Genomic DNA, 22,394 nt, shown 5'->3' with positions numbered 1-22,394 from the left:
GTGCGTCACATGTAGAGTAGCAAACTCCCTCTAGCCTATCTATACTACATTAGCAATCCCAAGAAACATGTCCTGCGCAATTCTCCTACTACACCTCCTGCTACAACAGTTCCCACCACTTGGCTGGTGCACTTTGACTCTGACGACCATGGTTTTCATTAGCATTCTTTTTGACTATGGTTGGTAGTGTAAACAAAGAATCTCGAGATGAAGACCGCTGCTGGGTGCTGCTATACAGCGCAAATGGATTCACCAGAGGCGACGTCGACGTCGTAGTCGACGACGACGAAAACAACCACACGAATGTAGGACGACACAAAGAAAATTCGATTGGTTTTTTTTTTCGAAACGGAGGAAAGATGGAGCTGCAGTGGGTGGAAAATTCAGTCTGAGTGCTAGTGGCAGGTGGGTGGTACGGAGAAAGCGTCTGACATCAAAACCGTCTCGCGCGCGCTTCTCTTATTAGAGCTATGTGGGGCGATATGCGCTTTTGAGGAAAATACATATGGATTTAAACGTACTTCTAGTACTGTTATATCCCTGGACGATCGCAGGATTCTTTTTTTTTTGCGAATAAGTTGAAAGTATTCTTTGGCACATGCTTTTCTTCAACGCCAGCTGGATAATTCTCGATGAACATTTCAAATGGTCCTATCTGCTTTGATCGATTCTCTTCATCGACTTTCTCTTTCGTCAATAACTCAGCTGCAAAACCTTTCCCTGTTGTATTTGACGTTTTGGACGCTAGATAAGAACTTCCTTTATCAAACTATGTGGTAGAATTAACGCGAAATCTGTTTGCATAGCAGTGGTTATGAAAAGAGAAAGTCGATTAAGAGAATCGATCAAGGCAGATAGGACCATTTGAAATGTTCATCGAGAATTATGGTAGACATGTTCGGTTTCAACGTGCGCTAAACGGTAGCAATGGCATAAAGTACTAAATATCCTGTTATTCGAAATCCTCGTGGTGCAGTGACGATAATGACACCACAAAAACGAAAACGAAACAAGTAGGTAGTAAGACCAGATTGTTTCTTTTACAGATAATCAGCCCCAGAGACCCCTACCACTCACAACAGTAGCGCATGGGCGATTAAGGGGGAGGCACAGTAACCATCTGTATCTGAGGCGAGAAGAGGTACGTAGGTATACAAGAAATCGTCATCATCGTCACTGCACCACGAGGATTTCGAATAACTTTACCCGTACACACTATTGACACATGTGGGAGGAAAGGGATCCATCGAGAGAGACTCTCTATCTCTCGCTCTCACCACCAAAAACCAGGAGAGTGAGCAAGTTCTTTCTCACTGATCAAAAAGGGAACCGCGCAAAAAAAAACAAGGCAGGCAAGGAGAACGTGACAGACAGCCAAGAACTTTGTCTGGCTTTCTGCAGGAGGGAGCAAAGAGGCATATGCTTGCTTAACATGTAGAAAAGGTGAGGGGTGGTGAAATGGTTGCACAAACTGCAATCTTCGATGAAAGCATGAGAAAAGAAAGGTGCATTCATTATCAACAGCATTGTTTGCTCGCATGGGTGCAGAAAGATCAGGCAGGTTAAGTCTCAAAGGAAAAATAAAACCTTGCATAAGCTCTTCTCCGCACTATGCTCTCTCACAACGCCATTTCCATCCATATTGAAAAAATAATTCTCGTCAAACCATTGCACTAGTTTCGTGAAGGGGCCTTGAGGTTGTAATTATCCTACAAAGGATTGTTTGCTGAAAATTTTGTCAATACCTTGCGGATGCTCTATTTCCATATTGAACGAACACTTAATCACTACTTTGGTAGGTACTTACCCTCGAGCCATTTCCAAACTCTTGATGAGTTTCTTTATTTTCCAAATCTCCACATTGCGATCGGCGGAAGTTTCCTCGAACGACATCTTGCTGCTTTTGTTGCTGTTGTTGGTTCTGCTTGCTTGCTGTGACTACTTCCTCCTTGATCCTTCGGGCGACGGACTTTTCACGGAGAAAAACCCTTCTTCACGACTGCTGACCTCTTTCTACTCGTTGGCGTACTTCTTCTGCTGGACACGAAGACCAAACGATTCCACGGAAAACAAGAACGAAACAATAGGGAACACGATTAAACTGATTACACTCAAATACCCTCTATCCGCTAAGGACTAATTCTTCTGGCCTTTCACTGATCAAATGCACGGATTTCCGATTACTAATTGGTTAAAAAAAAAACGAAAAACTCGGAATTCGTGGCAAAAATGGCGTTCAGAAGCAGCAGCAGCAGAGATAGAGAGCCACACACAACACACCACCACGGCACGACACCACTCTCCACTCTGGCCGTATTTTTCGTTTTCTTATTTATTACACCTCTCGCGCGACGACGGAACTGAACACACTGTGTGGCTGTCTATATCAACTATCGCACCCCGACGTCGTGCAATGTAGATGGGGCCGCGAGAGTCTCGCTGTACTGCGTCCGTTCACTCACGGAATGATACCTCGCTCTCCTTGTTTCGCCAACAATAATGTTATTATCTCTCGATGATATTCGCAATCGCTCTCGCCTTTGGACTATAGACGGTTTTCACCAATATTCATGAAAAAAAAATCAAGCATGTGTACTACATAAACATACCGTCACTTGCAGTGGTAGCAGACAAATCGCAGAGTAAACACATAATTTGCGAACAAGTCAACACATGTGGAATGACGATTGTACGACATTTCGTGGAAACACATTTAGCTGCATAATGCCCCATTTCGCGGAATTCCAATTCATCATTTTACCAAATTTTGGAATCTTTTTAAAATTGGTTTAACTGATTGGTGCCAAAGACTATTATAAAAAAAAACACTCGAAAGAACTGCTCATGAAGAAAAATTCTGCTAAAATTATTAAATTCAGATTTTAACGGGCTATTCCACCAAAAGGATTTCCGTGAAATGGGTCATTCCGCGATATGACCTTCCGCGGAATGTCGTACAACCTGCAAAATTGAAAGCGACCGCTTCGTATTTGATCCTAAATGAACAGAATATACTTATTTTGGTTCAAAATATTGAAAAATCATTTGATTGTGCTGGTTGGACCGCCTCTCTGATCAGACGCCCATCCCTCTTTTTGAAAATGTTCAAAAACATGCTTTTTTTCAAACGTCGATATATCCGTGCCAAATGCTTCAGAAAATGCTAATGACTGTTTTCAGCTTGGAATTTTGCAAAGAACCTGAAAAAAGGTGTCTATTTTGGCAGTGTTGCCAATTATGTTATTTTTGCAAAAGTAATAATAACACTTTGACGAGTATGACAAAAAATATAATATAAAATGGCATTGCTGTTTTTTGCTGACGATTCACCAATAGTTGCTAAGGTTTCGCACTTTGTTCAGGATGAAATTAATAAATCCATTCGAATAGACGATACGATTCCGGATTAGAAATCAAACCTATAGGACTTGCTCTGATCTCTCCTGCAGTCAGTACTTCGTCCAATTCCCTGCAAGAGTTGATAAAGTTTGGTGATACCAGCACCGAAATCATAACCAGCAACAGCAACATCAGAGTCATCCATTTTTGCAATTAAAGTGAGCAACCAGTTGCTTGGTGCTTCAGGTAGCGACAATATCGGTAATCACGGTTCACATGGGTCAATTCCACAGGCATTAAGCGGTGTATAATTTTGTTGCAGGTATAATCATACTCTATGCCCAGGGAAGTAGGAGAAATTTTCCATCCCGAAATGTTTCTTGACCGGACCGGGAATCGAACCCAGCCACCTCCAGCATGGCCTTGCTTTGTAGCTGCACATTTACCGACTGTGCTAAAGGAGGCCCTATGTTCCTATCTACAATGATCGATTTTTTTTTAATATACAGTGCACTCTCTACAACTCGATATTGAAGGGACTATCGAGTTATAGAACAACAATTGTCACTGGAAATCGAGTTGTGGAGTTGACTGTAGTATTATATCTGTATTAATTACATCCAATTTTTCTGTCTTCAAATGACACTAAAATTGAATGCAAGAGATCAGAAATCACTCAAAAAAACATATCATACCCACCATCCAAAGTTTCTAGGATCACCGTAGATAAGGAAATTTGAAAAAAAGAATAACCGTGCAAAACACAATCGGATGCAATTGACGATTGATGATAATTATAATAATATTATAATAATATTGTATTTTGCATTTGAAACTGGACTCCTCAAAAATGCGGAATCACTCATAAAAGTGATATATCCTATTGGTGTCTTCTGCGCATTTATGCCTTATGTACCAAGGAATAACTTCGCCGTAGACACCTTAATGATTTATCGTAAAAGCGCACTTTTATAAGCGTTTCCGCACTTATATTGTTTATATTATAATCACTTTTACACTCTTGAGTCCGGGATTTTGCCCATGATGCCTTATTTATATTTTTCCTAAATGCCGAAATCTTGAAAACTTTTCTATACTCTATAGAATCTTGGTTTTGTTATTTTTTGATTTAAATATTTTTCATATTGACGGACTGCAATACTGGTATTCGTTTCTCCATACCGGGAGAGTAAACAATTGATTCGAATCGACAGCTCGAAATAGAGGGTCCGTCTTCGCATCACTCAGGGTCCTATCTATCATTGATTGATTTTCTTCATCTTTCTTTTTCGCCTAAGCAGTCAAGTTTACTCAACCCTTATGACAAATAAAATTGCTCGTTTCAACAACCAAAGGCCGCGTGGAATTTCGTGCAGACGCGTAAATTAACGGAATCTTACAACATCTGTTTTGTTTGACCTTTTTGGATGCTACGTAATACCTTTTTTATCAAACGATGTGGCGAAAATAGCACTTGGTGTGTTTGCACGGTCGTGATAATCCAAAGAGAATCGATCAATTTAGATAGGACCTATTGAAAAGTGACGCGAGAACTCATTAATGACATTTTTAAAAGTGACTAATTTCTTCGACACTAAAATACCTGTAACCTCTGTTGTAGCTACCTGCTACGTAGTGGAATATTTTTTGAATTATGGCTTACGTTAATTTTGTTGGTTGGCTGACATGTAACTGATGATGAAATCGATTTTGCTACTGTACTAAGGTAAGCTCAGGTAGACTTAAGAATTGTATGTATAAGAAATTTCACCATAGAGGTAAAACTGTGTAAAACGTTAGCAAACCCGTTTTACACAGTTTTACCTCTATGGTGAAATTTCTTGACCTACAATTCTTAAGTCTACGTGAACTTACCTTAGCATAGGAGCAAAATCGATTTCATCATCAGTTACATGTCAGTCAACCAACAAAATTTTAGCTCTTTTGATTGCCATGACACCTGATTTTGAGCTGATCTTTCCCGGAGCTACCCGAGGCAAGAGTGTGAAGTGATTGTCACGCCTTTGCACTTTTTTTTCATCAGATGTTACTATGAACGGAAAATACCCATTAAATGTTTTCCGAGATATTACCGGGGCAGCGCAGTCCTTTCAGAGTAAACGCCACCGTAAAAAAAAACATGTACTTAGATTCATATCATAGCACACTCTTTTAATAATTCTACATATATTTAAAGATTGCTTGCTTATCTCCGCCCCAATCAGAAATGACGGGGCTCAGCAAGCAATATTTTTATATAGAATGCAAAAAGTCGGGGCTCATAATGCGAATCTGAATGGGGATGTCCATTAACTACGTAGACAGTTTTTTGAGATTCTTGCAGCGAATAATTACTAACCCCCCACTCTAAACTGTCTACGTAGTTAATGAACAGCCCCAATGCATAAAAAAGCTCAACTGTATACTTAAGGCACCATCAGGGGTGCAAAGAGCCAACTGAAAGACACCCGACACTATCTTTAACCTTTCTACCAGTGTTAACTTTTTATGGAGTACGATCCGTAGATAGGTAAATTTGTTTCCATTGCATTAATTATTGCTAAATTTAATGACCATTTCCCAAAACCCGTCATTAAAATAATAAATAAAAATAAAGTGATGAGCGGGGAGTGAGCCAAAATTTTAAGAATCTGCCGAATTTCTTCGGCATTTAAAAAAAATCATGAAATTCCGTAGATCAGTAGTAAACTTAAAAATCCGTAGACCTACGGATAAACCCGTAGAACTGACCAAACTGCTTTCGATTTGCTCGATTTTCTGAACCACCATGATCCGCTGGGTCTGCCTTTGCTGCGACGTCCTGTCAGGTTGCAATCAAGCGCACGCCTGCAAATTTCGTTTCAGTCCTTTCGTACTGCCGAACATAAATAAGGGTACCGGTTATTGTTTCAGTGCCAGGTACTATATTCATGCCTATTCTGCGAGGCGTGTGACACTGTAAGCACTAGTGAGGTGACGAAGAGAGTCACACGTCTCGCAAAATGGCCTGATTGCGATGTGAGTGAGAGGGGAATAACACACCGTGTCGTCAAAATATGTATTTGGAAAGTTTACAGAATGAGCTCGAGATATTTAGGCTCTGTGGGGCTTGATAGTAAAGCGGGTAAAAAATGTATAGGATACAAATTACTGAATATGGTTGAAAGCGAATTATTTCCACTTTTCCAAATTTCGATATGGGGATTTTTATTATTTTTTACCACTGTGCGCCATCTGTGTTAAAAATAGCTCTGGCTAAGTGGTTAATTTAATGCATAGTGTTATTATCTTTAATTGCATCTAAACTTATACGTGTAAACGCATTACATCTTTCAAAAAGCGGCAGAGTTGACTTCCAATTATCTAATTTAAAAAAAAACGGGATTTACAGCCGTGCTTGCCAGGTACCATTTATTGTCCATTGTTTTTCTTTTTTTCCATCAAAACCATACAATGACAATCGGATTATCCTGATAATCCTCTCTCACGAGAGAAAACAATCGGAGCAACCCAAAATACACGCAAAATTTAAATTCACCACGATGACGAAAATGACTACTGCTATTGGTGGTACTATTCCCTCTCTCACTCACTCATTCACAAACTGCACACGTAACTCGTTTTTCCGAACCGAGTCCACCGATGATGTCTGCAGACCGCAAGCAAGGCTTTTCGACCACCACACCAGCGCTAGCTAACTACCCTGCTGTTGATGACGAATACTCTTTTCTTGCCTGCCTGCTGCCAGCCATTCGGTATCCAGGCCAGCTCATGAACAACAATTTCAACGGGGTGAGCGACGAGACACGGAACACGACGGAGGCATCATTCCGCGAGACTTCCCAGCCTGCCACCACTCAGTCAGCAGCACAATCATTGAACAGTCATTAAAAAATACTAAGAAGAACAAGACTGCGCGAAAGCCAACTAGCCAGCCAGCCAGCCACTCTCCGTGCACTCGATCTTTCACTTTTTTGGATCTGATTTTTCACACACTGGAAACCTACTTTTTCACGATCGAACACTCGACACACGACCTGGTGTGAATGGTGAAGAATTTAGCACAATTTTCTACGATTTTTGAACGATTTTAGCCAATACATCAGGCTTCACGGGCGCGGATACACACGGTTAAGAACTGGATCGGCATGTGCCAAAATGTGAAAAGGAATGAAGGCTACCTAGGCAGGGCCGCAGTCGGGCACCGACGGCTCGAATGTGATCTAATCATCGTCGATGGGGAATGGCAGTCAACTTCAGGTTGTTGATTTCGAGGCTGCTTTCTGAAAACGTCGTATAATAATTATTATTTATATTCTTCGATTTATGCGAGGATTTATGCTATGTTCGCTGACGTAAAGATTTTCGATCTATGTTAAGGTGATACTCTAGCGTGAAACTTTAAAGGCATAAATGTCAGCTTCCACAAAACATACAAATTTGAAATTACCGTGGACCCCTGTTAATCTGAACGACACTTCGTGCATTTTAACGGGGTTCATTTTAATTTGAGTTTCTGGTAACCAAAGTGAGTTTCTGGTAACCTTATTTGTTGCTTTGTTTTGGTTCTGTGTTCCGTTTCCGATCGTTCCATTTCACTTTACTCCATTCCATGTGCTAAATGACGTTTGAATTTTTTTTATTTTGCACGGTGTGCAGATTAGCGGGGTTCAAACTTAAGTGTTCAGATTAAAAACGGTCAGATTTCCGGGGGTCCACGATATTAACAACAATCAATACGAAACTAACGATTTCAAATTGGCTCACTACTTGAATAGCCTATTGGTCCCAAGCAAATCGACTAACGTACCCCATTCTAGTATAAATTCCAGTACTACATACAGTATGTTTGTTTTGATTCGCTATGAAAGTTTGACAGATAAAATGAGGGGTTAGTGGATTTTCCTATGTTTCGAGGGGTGAATCGATTAGCTTGGGACCGAAGGTAGTACCAGAGCTGAGCCAAAAGGTTGAGCACGTTATTTCGGGACCTTCTAGTCTTATAGTACGTTCAGACTACAGAGTTATAACATGTTATAGCGCTATCTTGATGGTGGTTTCTGTGTTGCAATTAGTTGACAACCGTTATAACATGTTAAAACCTACAATCAATACGAAACTAACGATTTTAAATTGGGTCACCACTTTAGTAGCCTATTGGTCCCAAGCAAACGATTAACGTACCCTATTCTAGTTGAAATTCTATTACTACACTATGTTTGTTTTGATTCGCTATGAAAGTTTGACAGATAACATCAGGGGTGTGTGGATTCATGCAGAACATGCAGGGGTGAGTGAAATAGCTTGGGACTGCTTGGGATTGTTGTTCTGGTACTGAGTGAGCCAAAAATAATAATGATTTTCTTCGGGACCCAGTGGTCTTAGAGTTACCTCTATGTTATAACTCTCCAGTCTGGACAGCGTTTTAGAGTTACCTCTATGATATTACCGTGGACCCCTGGTAATCTGACCTTTCTTAATCTGCACACTTTATAGTTTAAATCTAATATTTCAGTGCCAACATTTCAAAGGGGCGTAATAGCTTTTGTAAACAATGACTTTAGCCGTCAATTTCTCACGAATAAAATCTTACCTCTCCAAAATTACAATGCTAGCTGGTAGAGGAAACATTCCTCTACCTGCTGGTGTCATTATTTTTCATGAGTGAGATTTTATTCGCGAGAAATCGACGACTAAAGCCATTGTTTACAAATGCAATTACGCCCCTTTGAAATGTTGGCACTGATTTTTGCTTCCTTGGAAATCAAATTTTATTTGATTTTGAAATGAAAAACGATGTTATTATTATTATATTGAAAACGCTCGTGAAAATGCTGGTTTTTAAACTGACAACGTTTATTATTACCGTTAAAAATACCACATGTAATTTCAAAAAGTTGGTTTGAACTAGAGAGGGTATCTCTAGTTTGAACTGAAAATAATTCGATTTTAATTTCAACTCTGTCATGCTTTTCGTTTGACAGTAGTACCAACAATCAATACGAAACTAACGATTTTAAATTGGCTCACCACTTTAGTAGCCTATTGGTCCCAAGCAAACGATTAACGTACCCTATTCTAGTTGAAATTCTATTACTACACTATGTTTGTTTTGATTCGCTATGAAAGCTTGACAGATAACATCAGGGGTGTGTGGATTCATGCAGAACATGCAGGGGTGAGTGAAATAGCTTCCCTAATAAACGTGTACCATATACTGACGATATCTTAGATGGTGCGACCATATCACATAAAATTGGGATGATATCCCGAATTGGCGGTTAGGCGCATCTTATGGTTATTGTTTATGCGGGTTGGGACTGCTTGGGACCGTTGTTCTGGTACTGAGTGAGCCAAAAATAATAATGATTTTCTTCGGGACCCAGTGGTCTTAGAGTTACCAACAATCAATACGAAACTAACGATTTTAAATTGGCTCACAACTTGACTAGCCTATTGGTCCCAAGCAAACGATTAACGTACCCCATTCTAGTCGAAATTCTACTACTACACAATGTTAGTTTTGATTCGCTATGAAAGTTTGACAGATAAAATGAGGGGTTAGTGGATTTTCCTATGTTTCGAGGGGTGAATCGATTAGCTTGGGACTTAAGAGAGTACCAGAGCTGAACCAAAAAGTTGAGCACGTTATTTCGGGACCTTCTAGTCTTAGAGTTACCTCTATGGAGTTACCTCTATGGTAGTACCAACAATCAATACGAAACTAACGATTTTAAATTGGCTCACCTCTTTAGTAGCCTATTGGTCCCAAGCAAACGATTATCGTACCCTATTCTAGTCGAAATTCTAGTACTACGCAATGTTTGTTTTGATTCGCTATGAAAGTTTGACAGATAAAATGAGGGGTTATTGGTTTTTCCTATGTTTCGAGGGGTGAATCGATTAGCTTGGGACCGAAGAGAGTACCAGAGCTGAGCCAAAAAGTTGAGCACGTTATTTCGGGACCTTCTAGTCTTAGAGTTACCTCTATGGTAGTACCATAGAGATAACTCTAAGACCAGAAGGTTCCGAAGAAACGTGCTCAACTTTTTGGCTCAACTCTGGTACTCTATTCGGTCCCAAGCTAATCGATGCACCCCTCGAAACATAGGAAAATCTACGAACCCCTCCTTTTATCTGTCAAACTTTCATAGCGAATAAAAACAAACATAGTGTAAAACTAGAATTTCGACTAGAATGGGGTACGCTTATAGATGTACTTGGGACCAATAGGCTAGTCAAGTATAGTGAGCCAATTTCAAATCGTTAGTTGCCACCGGTTGGTAGTACAGTTCATTTTGAAAAGTTTAAACTTTTAAAAGTAGTGATCGGGAAATCAGTTCAGATCTGTTACAGATCTTCAGTAGATAATCGAAAAATAATACCACTCCCGATCGAAATTTGCAAGATGTGTAATAAAATATACATTATTTAAAGTTTTGTAAATCGTCATTATGATGTAAACAAATGGATTGGATGACATTTTCTCTCAAAATAGCCTAGTGCACTCTACTTTGATGATGCATCAAAAGAGTCTATAATAAGGAGCTGTTAATTAACTACGTAAGACATTTTTTTTTTATTATTGACCCCCCCCCCTCCCCCTGCATAGACAATTGTCCATACAAATTATTTAAAATTTGTATGGGCCGTGTAGGGGTTGACACTCCCCTAAACTGTCTACGTAGCTTATGAACAGCCCCTAGTAATAATAATAATTCAGTGCCAACATTTCAAAGGGGCGTAATTGCTTTTGTAAACAATGACTTTAGCCGTCAATTTCTCGCGAATGAAATCTTACCTCTCCAAAATGACAATGCTAACTGGTAGAGGAAACATTTCTCTACCTGCTGGTGTCATTATTTTTCATGAGTGAGCTTTTATTCACGAGAAATCGACGGCTAAAGCCATTGTTTACAAATGCAATTACGCCCCTTTGAAATGTTGGCACTGAATTAACAATAATAATAATAATAATAATAATAATAATAATTATAATAATAAAACACTTTTCTCTGACATCCGCAATTTATTTTCGTCGAATTGAAAATTTGTTCTAGACCATATTTATTTTCGATCACTGCTCACTCAAATTAGATTTCATTCGCCTCATAGGTCTGTTCCTTTCACTGGAGCTCATTTTGCACCATCGTTCATCCCGGACTCGGAGATGCTGTCAAACGAGAAAAGATACACAAACGACGTCTCCCAAAGTGAAACGCTGCATATTATTTTTCGTCCCGGTGGGAGAAGAATATCGAATAACTTCAAAACGTTTACAGTTCTAACTAATCCAACAATCGATGTGTAGTGATTAGAGTATTTTACATAATTAGTGATGTCGTAGTTCCAAGTTTAAACGAAATAATTCAACGGTAGAAAGTTAATGTTGCAGTATCCATATAGTAAAATCTAACCTACAAAACAATGTCCTATTTGTCGCGCCGAGAGCTGGAGGACATCCGTCCCTCTCTGGACAAACTTGTTTATAAGGTGCTGGGAAGTTCCGACTCCTCGGTGCTATCGACGATAGAGAGCAATTTGCACAGTGGCTTCGATCGTCGGAAATTGATAGAAAAGCTTTCGTCGTTTGTGGAAAGCAAGAGGGCAAGCCGGTTGTCGGACAAGGTGGAGGATTTGCTGGATGGACTAAAAACGTCCTCGCACCGGTCCAAGAAAAGAACCCACGAGGAGGATGGCCGGGAAAGGGATACGAAGAAGGTCAAGACCAAGTATGAAGAGGAGGGAAAGAAATCGACGGAGGAAAAAGCCAAGAAGGAGGGAAATGGAAGTGCAACCACGGATAAGGAGGATAAAGGGTCCAAGGACGATAAAGCAGCCCAGAACTTCTCTTCTAATCAGATCAAGATGATGATGGAAAATGCTCAGAAGGAAATTGAGGAGCGAAAGAAGAAATTAGAATCGATAAAAGCTGCCAAAGCACCACCACAATCAGCTGTAGCAGCGGCAGCGGCCGTTAGCGCAAAGATTACCGCTGCCCAAGCTAATATTGCTCCGGTTGTAGATTTGGAACGGTCTCGAAAGATAGCTCAACTTCAGGAACAAATTAGAGCAAAATTGTCTGGTACATTAGCTGCAGTTCTTCCACCGGTTGTCCAGGATAAACCAAAGCCTTTGATTTTGGATACCGAAGGACGAACTGTTGATGCAAGCGGTCAAGCAGTGGAAGTACCGAAATTAACACCCACTCTAAAAGCCAATATTCGTGCCAAGAAACGTGAAACAACCAAGATACATCAAGCGGAGAAGCAACAGCAGGAGGAATCCGCTGAGGCCCACTTTTTCGATGACCGAATTACCATTAAACCTGCCGTTCGTAATAAGCGTGCCCTACGGTTCCATGAACCGGGTAAATTTCAACAGATGGCAGAGCGCTTACGGATGAAATCTCAGTTGGAGAAGCTGCAAAATGAAATTTCACAAATAGCGCGCAAAACAGGCATCAGCTCCGCTACCAAGCTGGCTCTGATTGCCCCAAAAGCGGACACCCATTCGAATGAGGTCCCTCAGATGGAATGGTGGGACTCGGTCATCCTAACGGACGACCTGAACACGCTGGACAAAAGCGGCCGCATCTCGATCCGCGAGTCTGCAATCACGAATCTAATCGAACACCCAACGCAGATGCGTCCACCAAGTGAGTACTGGTTTTTGCATTTCCTTTGTTTCACCCCTGTTCTTAAGAAATGAAACTAGTTTTCATGATGTCTCTCTAATGCTGCGCGTATCAAATCATGGGAACGTTGCTCGTCCTGCGAAGGAATGGGGCAAAGTAATTTGCATCCCTTTGCATTTTTTTTTGCTGTTCGTCTAAAGACTTTCGAGAGCAATGCCCTTTTTCCCTTTGAATTCACTTCTAACGAGGGTTTCTATTTCTGTTTTTTTTTTCTCAGACGAATCATCCCGCCCCGTCTATCTGCCGGTATTTCTTACTAAAAAGGAGCGTAAAAAGCTTCGACGGCAAAACCGCCGAGAGGCATGGAAGGAAGAGCAGGAGAAGATCCGCCTTGGTTTGGAACCACCGCCGGAACCGAAACTACGTATCTCCAATCTGATGCGGGTTCTCGGTACCGAAGCGGTGCAGGACCCCACCAAGATCGAAGCTCACGTCCGTGAACAGATGGCAAAGCGACAGAAAGCACACGAAGAAGCCAATGCCGCCCGGAAGCTCACAGACGATCAGCGACGGGATAAGAAGGTACGCAAAATGAAGGAGGACACTTCGCTGGGCGTGCATGTAAGTGTATACCGGATCAGAGACCTTCACGATCAACAGAGCAAAAAGTTCAAAGTGGAAACGAACGCCAAGCAGCTGTTCATGACGGGGGTTTGCATTCTGTTCCGGGACTGTTGCGTGGTTGTGGCCGAAGGTGGACCCAAGCAGCAGAAGAAATACAAACGGCTCTTGCTGCATCGCATCAAGTGGGAGGAGGATTCGGTCAAGAATGCCGATGGCAATGAGGTACCCAACTCGTGCGTCCTAGTGTGGGAAGGTACGGCCCAGAGACGTCACTTTGGGGAATTTAAATACAAATCGTTCCCGATGGAGAAGAGTGCCCGGGAGTTCTTCCAGAAACATCACGTGGAGCACTACTGGGATCTGGCCTATTCGGGAGCCGTTCTGGAGGCATCGGAGGACACGTAAACGGGAACCGGAATCGCATAACTATTAAGGATTATTAACCTATTAAGGTGAGTTTGTTGATGATTGTTAGTTTTAATCGTTCTTCGAAATTCAAAATCGATTCGACGTTTTTTTGTTGATGAGAAGAAGAAAATAGGGTACTAACTGCTAACGAGGCGCGAGACGTGAAAATACTAAATTTAGTTGAAATAAATTTGGGTCATTCTAGGCTATAGACCGAACATTTGTCCATTTATGCCGAAAGTCCGTTCTATTGTAACCAGGCAGAACAATTTCATAACTCTTCGTCGTGAAATAACGTTATCTGTTGTAGCCTGAGGGTCCGGGTTCAATTTGAAATTTCAAGTGTTTTGTATAGTGTGGGGAAGTAAAACTGTGCTCATGAATGGGATATTTCGATGGTAACGGTGTTAATGCCACGAGATCTTCGTGATACGGAATGTTAGTTCCTTAAGGAAAGACCGCAAGTCAGTTCCATCTGGATGTTTATCAATTTTGAGTTAGCATCATTATTCGGGTTATCTTTCTATGTTTGTTGAGCTGAGTAGTAAACCAGTATGCAAAATTGGTCGCCACAAGGCCACCGAGCTCCTTATATCACAAAACAATTATAATCCAGTTCCCGCTCAACTTGCTGACACTAGATTTCGATCCCGGCTGCGACGTCACTGACGATGACAACAACTGGTCTTGATATGGATTTGATATAAATGCTCGATCAACACGTTAGCGTTAGCGTCAGCGTTGTTCATTTATTTATTTATTTATTTCGTCAACCAACGTAGACTAGTACATATTCGAATACAGTTTTGTTTTCTTAAATTTATTTATTTGTTTCGTCAACTTTGGACAAAAGGTTAAAAGTATAATTTTGTCTTTAATAAAAATTAAGCGGTGTCAGCTTTCTTATTTTTTTATGAGTTATAATGCCTTATGGAGTAAAAATATTCTTTTAGTTTATGCCGAGACATTGTAAAGTCAATGGTTTCGCAGTATTGATTGTAAGAGGCCATCATGCGGTTTAATGGCCCATATTTTGCATAATTTGTGCGGTGATGTTTTATGGCAAATAAATCGATTTCGGAGTTGCATGGAGTAGGTGCATGGAAATTTAATTTTGGTAAAAGTTCTGTGTAGTCAATGCGCTGCGAAACGATATCGTTTACAAATGAAACCATTGCACATTCACGACGCTCTTTTAATGTTTGTATGTTTATAAGCATGCAGCGTGCTTCATATGATGAAAGAGGAAATGATGTCCAACCTAATTTACGAAGAGCGTATAATAGAAATTGTTTTTGTACGGATTCTAATCTTTTTTCGTGCGTGATTGAAAAAGGAGACTATACAATGCTGCAATATTCCAGTTTTGACCTCACATAGGCAATATATAGTGTTTTAATTGTGTATGGGTCCTGAAAGTTACAGCAAAAGCGCTTGATAAAGCCTAGCATGTTATTTGCCCTGTGAATAATTGTGTTGTAATGGTCTATGAAAGTTAGTTTAGAGTCTAAGATAATTCCTAAATCCCTAACTCTTTCACATTTTTCTACATCTTGATTTCCTAGTGCAATTGAAATATTTGAAGTTGTTCTTTTCCTGCTAAATGATATTAAGTTACATTTTTTTACATTCAATTCTAGTAGACTTTTTTTGCACCATATGTAGCATATGTGTATGTCATTCCGGAATATATTGATGTCTTCTTAATTTCTTATTTCCAAAATGAGCTTCATGTCGTCGGCATAAATAAGCAATTTAAGTTTTTTGAGAATGAAAGAAATGTCGTTTACGTATAGAATAAAAAGAAGAGGTCCCAAATGATAGCCTTGGGGGACGCCTGAAGTGACTTGAATTGGACTCGATTTCTTTCCGTTGAATTTAATTATTTGTTGGCGGTTAGCTAAATATGATTCAAGCCATTTTAGGAGCCCTGACTCAATTCCAGTTTTTTGCAATTTAAAAAGTAGCATTGGTATGTCTATGCGGTCAAATGCCTTGCTAAAGTCTTATAGAGAGCTTCTACGTGGTTTCCATTATCCATTGCATTCAATGAATAGTCTATAAATTCAAGTAAATTCAGTGCTAACATTTGAAAACGGCGCAAAAGCCATTTGTAAACAAATGGTTTGTGGGCCCTTTACTCGCTACCCGAAGAACGCCCACGCAAACCAACAGCATCGTCAGGAAGGGGAAAATTTCCCCTACCCGATGTTGCTGTTGTGTCGCGTGGGTGTACTTCAAGTAGTGAGTAAAGGGCCCACAAACCATTTGTTTACAAATGGCTTTTGTGCCGTTTTCAAATGTTAGCACTGAATTTGTCGAGGTCGAGCGACCCTTGAAAAAAAAAAACCGTGTTGCATGTCAGTAATTCTATTTTTGATTTGGAGAAATAATTTTTCGTTGACAAGCCCCTCGCTGCCAGCGCACCTGATGTTGCATAAACCTTGCACCACGCATACACATACAACAGACGGTCGGAAAGCGGCATGACAGGTAACGTCAACGGCTGTCAAAGGGTGAGTAGGATAAGGAAAAACAACAAAACATAAAACACAATATCATCAAAACAGAGTGTGCAGAGAAATATTATTCTAAGTTACTACTAAAATTTAACTTAAATTAGTGTGTTAACCTAAAGGAGCTTACGATTAGTGTTTGCTGACGTAATGCTAGGTAATTATATTGCATTGAATTATTGTTATTGAAATTAATGAAATATGTAACATCTAGCATTGCATTGCGTCGTTACCACCTATTTCGAGCCAAACCTAAACTTATCTGCTAAACTGCACAATCACGGTAAGGAAAATTCAGTTAAACTTATGCTAAAAATTGATTATATGCTAATTGTAAACAGTGACTCCAGCGAAAATATACGATCCGACTAGACAGGGACTAAACGTAAGTCAACTTTTCGGTCAACTTATTGTACAGACATACATTTACACCCACTTATGCATTAACCAACATAGAAAAATGTTAAAATATGAATTCACACACACTACTGAATTATATACAACTAACAGAATTCATGTACAACCTTGTTCCCCACCAGGAAAATTATAATCAACCGTTTAACAACACCCACATTCTGTGTTTCATTGCGGTGATTATTATTTTGGAAATAACCCTTGCAGTACCGTTGGTCCGAAAACCAACAGCCTCGAAAAGTTTAGGAATGCAACAGATAATGGCTATACCACGATAATTACGTACGTCAGATTTTCGGCCAGATTTAAAGATAGGCACTAGGAATGAGCTTTTCCAAGTTTTTGGGAAGGTTCCAGATTCCAGGGACATATTAAAAAAATATTCGGAATACTTCGTAGATTGGATACTAGTGACACTCACGTCTTTTTTTAAATTCTTAGTCAGACTACTTTCAGGAATAATGCTGGGGAGTAAAACTTATTTCCAATCTAAACAAGAATACCCAAAGCATTACTGGCATTACTGTCGCTATTCTCGGCCACGCCCATCTTTTCCGTTACTAGGTATAGGGGAGGAAATTTTGATGTAGTACTTACTCAACGAGAGGCCACCAACTCACAAGTACTACGGAGTTGGAGAATTGGGTAGGGTATTAAGTCAGGATACGGCCAAAAGCATGTTTTTTTTAGGATCATGAAAATAAACCCACGATCTGCTGCTCAGTAAGCAAAAGCGGCAGCCGCTAAGCTAACCGAGTTCCTCAATTTGTTTTATAGTAGGGTTAACTACCCCATTTCCGGCCTATTAAGCACAACTCGCACTTAGTCTTTTTTAATCTAGCTCAGCTTAGCACCAAACGGAATATTATTATTACTGATGGCTTTCAAAATTATTTACCTTTCCTTACGTACCTTAAGATTTGATAAAGAGAAACAAATTTTTGAGATATTGTTAAAAGTCTAACACTGCTTCTTGACGCCAAACTCGGCCTATGGATTCTAAACTCGGCCTAACGCATTGAAACGCCAATAAATTCACTTCGGCCTATCGGATGAATATACAAATTGATTCGGTCGGAGCGCTTCATTTGTTTTTGAGAATATTTGGTGCAAGCATTCATATCACGCGTTCTTATTGACTTCGTTCGGTAGCATTTGAACTAAAGTATTGTATCAAACGCAGGACCACCAACTATCGACGGAGGACATAACGATTTTACGAACCGTATCTACACCATGGAAATTGGATGTTGCAGAAAGCCTCGAGATCAACAAACAACGTAATTCAACTTTACTCAACAGGGATCAAGGAAACGGACACACATGGCTTTTCAAGTTACTACCTAGGACACATCAACGAGTAAGCAGCGGAGTACCTGTTCCTATAGAAAATTAAATTTAAGTTTACCTAGTTTCTAAGTGAAAATGTACCTGTGTTAATATATATTCGGTAAATGCGATGTTTTTCTTCAGTCGAGTATTAGTACAAGACACTGAAGAAGTCTGCACATTGTAGACGAAATACGCGTATCTGTCAAGGATAAGCAAATCAAGTAGTGGAATTAAATGGAAAATACTAATCCTTCTCTCTCTCATTATACAGGTATTCCACTAAGACGCCTACATTCATCAGGACGCATAATTTACCTTTTAACGTCGAAATCATTGATTTATTTGATGTTTTCTGCTTGATAGGCCCAAAATGGGCGCTTAGACCGAAGTAATTCTCTTACTTACCTTACCAATCAGGCTAAGGCCTTGTTGTCCTCTGCTGTCCGAAGAAGTCGTCTCCACTCTACTCGATCCATGGCCACAGTTCGCCAGCCTCGTAGTCTGCGAAGGGTCCGCAGGTCACCTTCTACTTGGTCGATCCACCTTGCCCGCTGCGCGCCTCTTCTTCTTGTTCCTGTTGGGTCGCTTTCTAGAACCATTTTCACTGGGTAGTCGTGCGGCATTCTTACGACGTGCCCAGCCCACCGTAGTCGCCCAATTTTTGCAATGTGGACGATGGATGGTTCTCCCAGCAGCTGGTGCAATTCGTGGTTCATTCGCCTCCTCCACGTTCCGTCATCCATCTGCACTCCACCGTAGATGGTACGCAACACCTTCCGTTCGAAAACACCAAGGGCGCGTTGGTCCTCCACGAGCATAGTCCAGGTCTCGTGGCCGTAACGGACCACCGGTCTAATCAGCGTCTTGTAGACAGTCAACTTCGTGCGGCGGCGAATTTTATTCGACCGGAGCGTCCTCCGGAGTCCAAAGTAGGCACGATTCCCTGCCATAATGCGTCTTTGAATTTCTCTGCTGGTATCATTTTCGGCGGTCACCAGTGAGCCCAAATACACGAACTCATCGACCACCTCGATTTCGTCACCGTCAATCTGAACTCGGGGTGGGAGGCTAACATTGTCTTCCCTAGAACCTCTTGCTTTCATATATTTTGTCTTTGATGCGTTGATGGCAAGTCCAATCCGTCTAGCTTCAGCCTTCAGTCTGATGTACGTTTCCGCCATCATCTCAAAGTTCCGTGCCATAATGTCAATGTCATCGGCGAAACCAAGGAGCTGGATGGACTTCCTGAATATCGTGCCACTCGTGTCTATCCCAGCTCTTCTGATCACACCTTCTAACGCGATGTTGAACAGCAGACACGAAAGTCCATCACCCTGCCGTAACCCCCTTCGAGATTCAAAGGGACTCGAGAGTGTCCCCGATACTCGAACAACGCACGTCACTCGATCCATCGTCGCCTTGACCAATCGCGTCAGTTTATCCGGAAATCCGTACTCGTGCATAATCTGCCATAGCTGATCTCGATCGATTGTGTCGTATGCGGATTTGAAATCGATGAACAAATGATGTGTGGGCACGTTGTATTCGCGGCATTTCTGCAGAACCTGAAGTAATTCTCTACCCTACCGTATTAGTGAAATTTATATGAAACACAATGTTGCGAACTAATTAAATAAAAGGAAGGATCACCCGAACAGTCCTTGAAGCTTCCTAATGCAGTAAGCATCTGCTGAAGTCATCTTGCAAGAGTAGCTGAAGTCCTCTGTAAGAGTAGCATGGACCAGTGGTGATCAGAAAACGCGACCGGCTGAACCTGATAAAGAATTGCAAGACGTCAAATGGCACGAAGGGACATTACGAGAAGACGACACTAACGTCAACACCAAGATACTGGGAGGCAAGGTGAGCCGACCAACAGAAGCTAACTGGACCCAGGCCATGCGGACGTTACGATATCTTCGATCAACAGCAAATTTGATCCGGCACACCAGGATTATTTAAACTATTTAAACCTTACGTTGATGCAGTCTTGGCTTGTGACAAAGAAGACAGAAAGTCCAACACCGGGTTTGTTTTCTATCTTGGAGGAGGCATTTTACACTTCCTACTAACAAAAATCCCTCCCGTGATAACCGTGGAAATGTAGAGGTTAACTCGATCTATATAGTAACAACAGTCCAATTAACAATACTAACCGTTCTCAATGACCACAAGGGGTGTCCGGCGCCATTATTGACAGAATAAAGTACTGAGCTTCCAAAACAGTTACATTCAGTCAGAATTTTCAGCTCAACTTAAGCTGCATTCATTTGGTTCATGGTTCATGGAGTATCAACTACGATGTGCAGCCATTCAAGCGCGATCTCAAGCTTGGGGATGGTCCATTAATTATGTCACGCAAATTTGGCTCATTTTCAAACCCCCCCCCCCCTCCCCCCTATGTCACATTTTTTTGTATGAACCTTAATTTTTTTTGTATGGCTCAAACCCCCCCCCCCCTAAATGTGTTACATAATTAATGGACGACCCCTTGGTTACTTTTCACTGTTGTCCTCGGAATCCGGGGTCGTCACGTCTTGTCTATCCCCTCTTCATTCAGCTTCAAAATGGTGAGTCGACAATCTGCAAGGAGCGTAATACTTAGCTTTGATCCACACAAGTTCCTACCTTACGCCTCCATGAGTCATATGATTACAAACGACTACCAACTATAACTTTTCAGCCTTTTGGGATTCGACCTTCCGGATTCTGTCATTTGAGAATTCAGTCTTTTTTTAAGTTCTGCCTTTAGACGTGAGATCGATTTTTGATGTAAACTTTAAGGGTGCTCATCTTGTCCCAGGTGGCGATTTTGCCCCGTCCACCCCTATTCCGATTTACGATATATCGGATACGCCATAAAAAAAAAGTTCTTTTTGCGTGTCCGATACGTCGTAAATGGCAATAATTGAAAATTATGCGTGCATCGTACAATGTAATATTACGCAACGGATGTGGATCTGGTTCGATGTAATAAAATTCGATTTTAATTCAAAAACTGTTACGCTAGCGCACCTACCGATAGAGAGAACTTACACCGTTGTACTATATTCGGTGGCAGTGTTACAGAAACAGCATGCTCACATAATCTGTTTGTCTCAGAAAACTAGCAGTGCCCTAATTCCAGCTCTATCTAGAACTGTTGCATTTGAATCATTATAGATATGTCGTTTCGGTTGTTCAAAAGAATCTGTAATTTGGAGTACCGCATTACCTTGAACTTGTATGCAAGTTATATGGTTCAATGATCATCATTCAGGGGAAACATGTCAGAAGGGTATAACTCGAAACGTAAACAATGACTTTGAACGTCGATTTCTCTTGATTTCACAGAATCTGACTACACCAGCTCATAGAACAAACATTGCTCTGTCAGATGATTTAGTTAGTTTGAGTGGGTGTATTGTCATTCGTAAAAAAAACCGACGATCCAAGTCATTGTTTACGTTTTGAGTTAGACCATTTTGACATGTTTCCCCTGAATTCCTAACGTCATCATCGAATGTCATCTCTTTGACATGATGATGATTTTCCCACAAACTGTCTTGTTCAGGTGAAATCCTTCGCAGTTCCGCGTACATCAGGTTCCATCGTATTCCGGAGATCGTAAACGCAAATCCCAGTTCTACTTCGCTAGCAAGTGTGCAAAGACGCGGCTATTCTTACGACGATGGCCGGTACCAATTTCGACGTGGACAAGTACAAGACCTTCTACGAATGCGACGAACACTGGGAACTGCGTCGTATGTTCATGGAACGGCACAAGGATCGCTTCGAGGAGGATGAACTGGTTTGCCTGGCGCAGGTGTTCACCAACGTCGAGTTTCTCGGCTGTCGCTACCCGGCGGAAACGATGACCCTGATTGCGGAACTGTCGAAGGACGTCGCGTCCGAGTACCGGCAGTCGAGGGAAAACAAACTGAAGCGGACGTTCGTGGCGGCGTCCGATGCTGCTGCTGCGAGATATGCCAAGAAGTAGTGGGACCGTTTGAAGATAGGTATTTTAGGGTTTTACGAAGATTAGGATAAGTCTAAACATTTTCTTTAAATACTGCACATTTATTTTTCAATCATTTTATTGTAATGATTTTAGGATAATTTAGTGGCGTATTTCATGTATAAGT

The 22,394-nt window shown here is 41.0% G+C and overlaps 3 protein-coding genes across 7 annotated transcripts in view; 2 read left to right on the top strand and 1 right to left on the bottom strand.

The window, feature by feature from the left end:
* Positions 1–7,507, bottom strand: part of eRF1 (eukaryotic release factor 1) — a 29,547-nt gene extending 22,040 nt beyond the window's left edge. The window contains exons 1-2 of one of the 5 annotated variants that reach the window (XM_065231551.1): positions 7,347–7,507; positions 1,808–2,037 (exon numbers count right to left, since the gene is read on the bottom strand). In XM_065231551.1, coding sequence (XP_065087623.1) covers positions 1,808–1,893 — 86 coding nt within the window. In that variant the 5' untranslated portion in view covers positions 1,894–2,037; positions 7,347–7,507. Of the gene's footprint in view, positions 1–1,807; positions 2,329–7,346 lie in introns of those variants that run through there. The other 4 variants (XM_065231550.1, XM_065231553.1, XM_065231554.1 and 1 more) reach the window with 4 other exon arrangements.
* A 4,045-nt stretch (positions 7,508–11,552) lies between these two features.
* On the top strand, positions 11,553–14,207 carry Prp3 (pre-mRNA processing factor 3). The gene is made up of 2 exons (XM_065231599.1): positions 11,553–12,997; positions 13,254–14,207. The coding sequence occupies exons 1-2, from the start codon at positions 11,767–11,769 to the stop codon at positions 14,003–14,005; spliced, it is 1,983 nt and encodes a 660-aa protein (XP_065087671.1). The 5' UTR covers positions 11,553–11,766; the 3' UTR covers positions 14,006–14,207.
* A 7,606-nt stretch (positions 14,208–21,813) lies between these two features.
* Positions 21,814–22,391, top strand: LOC135709271 (partner of xrn-2 protein 1-like). The gene has a single exon (XM_065231577.1). The coding sequence runs from the start codon at positions 21,941–21,943 to the stop codon at positions 22,247–22,249; it is 309 nt and encodes a 102-aa protein (XP_065087649.1). The 5' UTR covers positions 21,814–21,940; the 3' UTR covers positions 22,250–22,391.
* The last annotated feature ends 3 nt before the right edge of the window (positions 22,392–22,394 follow it).

Source organism: Ochlerotatus camptorhynchus, unplaced genomic scaffold (genome assembly GCF_037179485.1).
Source record: "Ochlerotatus camptorhynchus isolate MF236.1 unplaced genomic scaffold, CSIRO-AGI_Acam_v1.1 ptg000357l, whole genome shotgun sequence".
NCBI lineage: Eukaryota > Metazoa > Arthropoda > Insecta > Diptera > Culicidae > Ochlerotatus > Ochlerotatus camptorhynchus.
The sequence above is the reverse complement of the archived record's forward strand: the minus strand, read 5'-3'. Positions and strand labels throughout refer to the sequence as shown.

Bases quoted from the DNA above. Each gene is read 5' to 3' on its own strand.
- Prp3 (XM_065231599.1), top strand. From the start codon at position 11,767: ATGTCCTATTTGTCGCGCCGAGAGCTGGAGGACATCCGTCCCTCTCTG. The intron at 12,998-13,253 runs GTGAGTACTGGT...TTTTTTTCTCAG, and splicing joins AACGCAGATGCGTCCACCAA to ACGAATCATCCCGCCCCGTC.
- LOC135709271 (XM_065231577.1), top strand. From the start codon at position 21,941: ATGGCCGGTACCAATTTCGACGTGGACAAGTACAAGACCTTCTACGAA.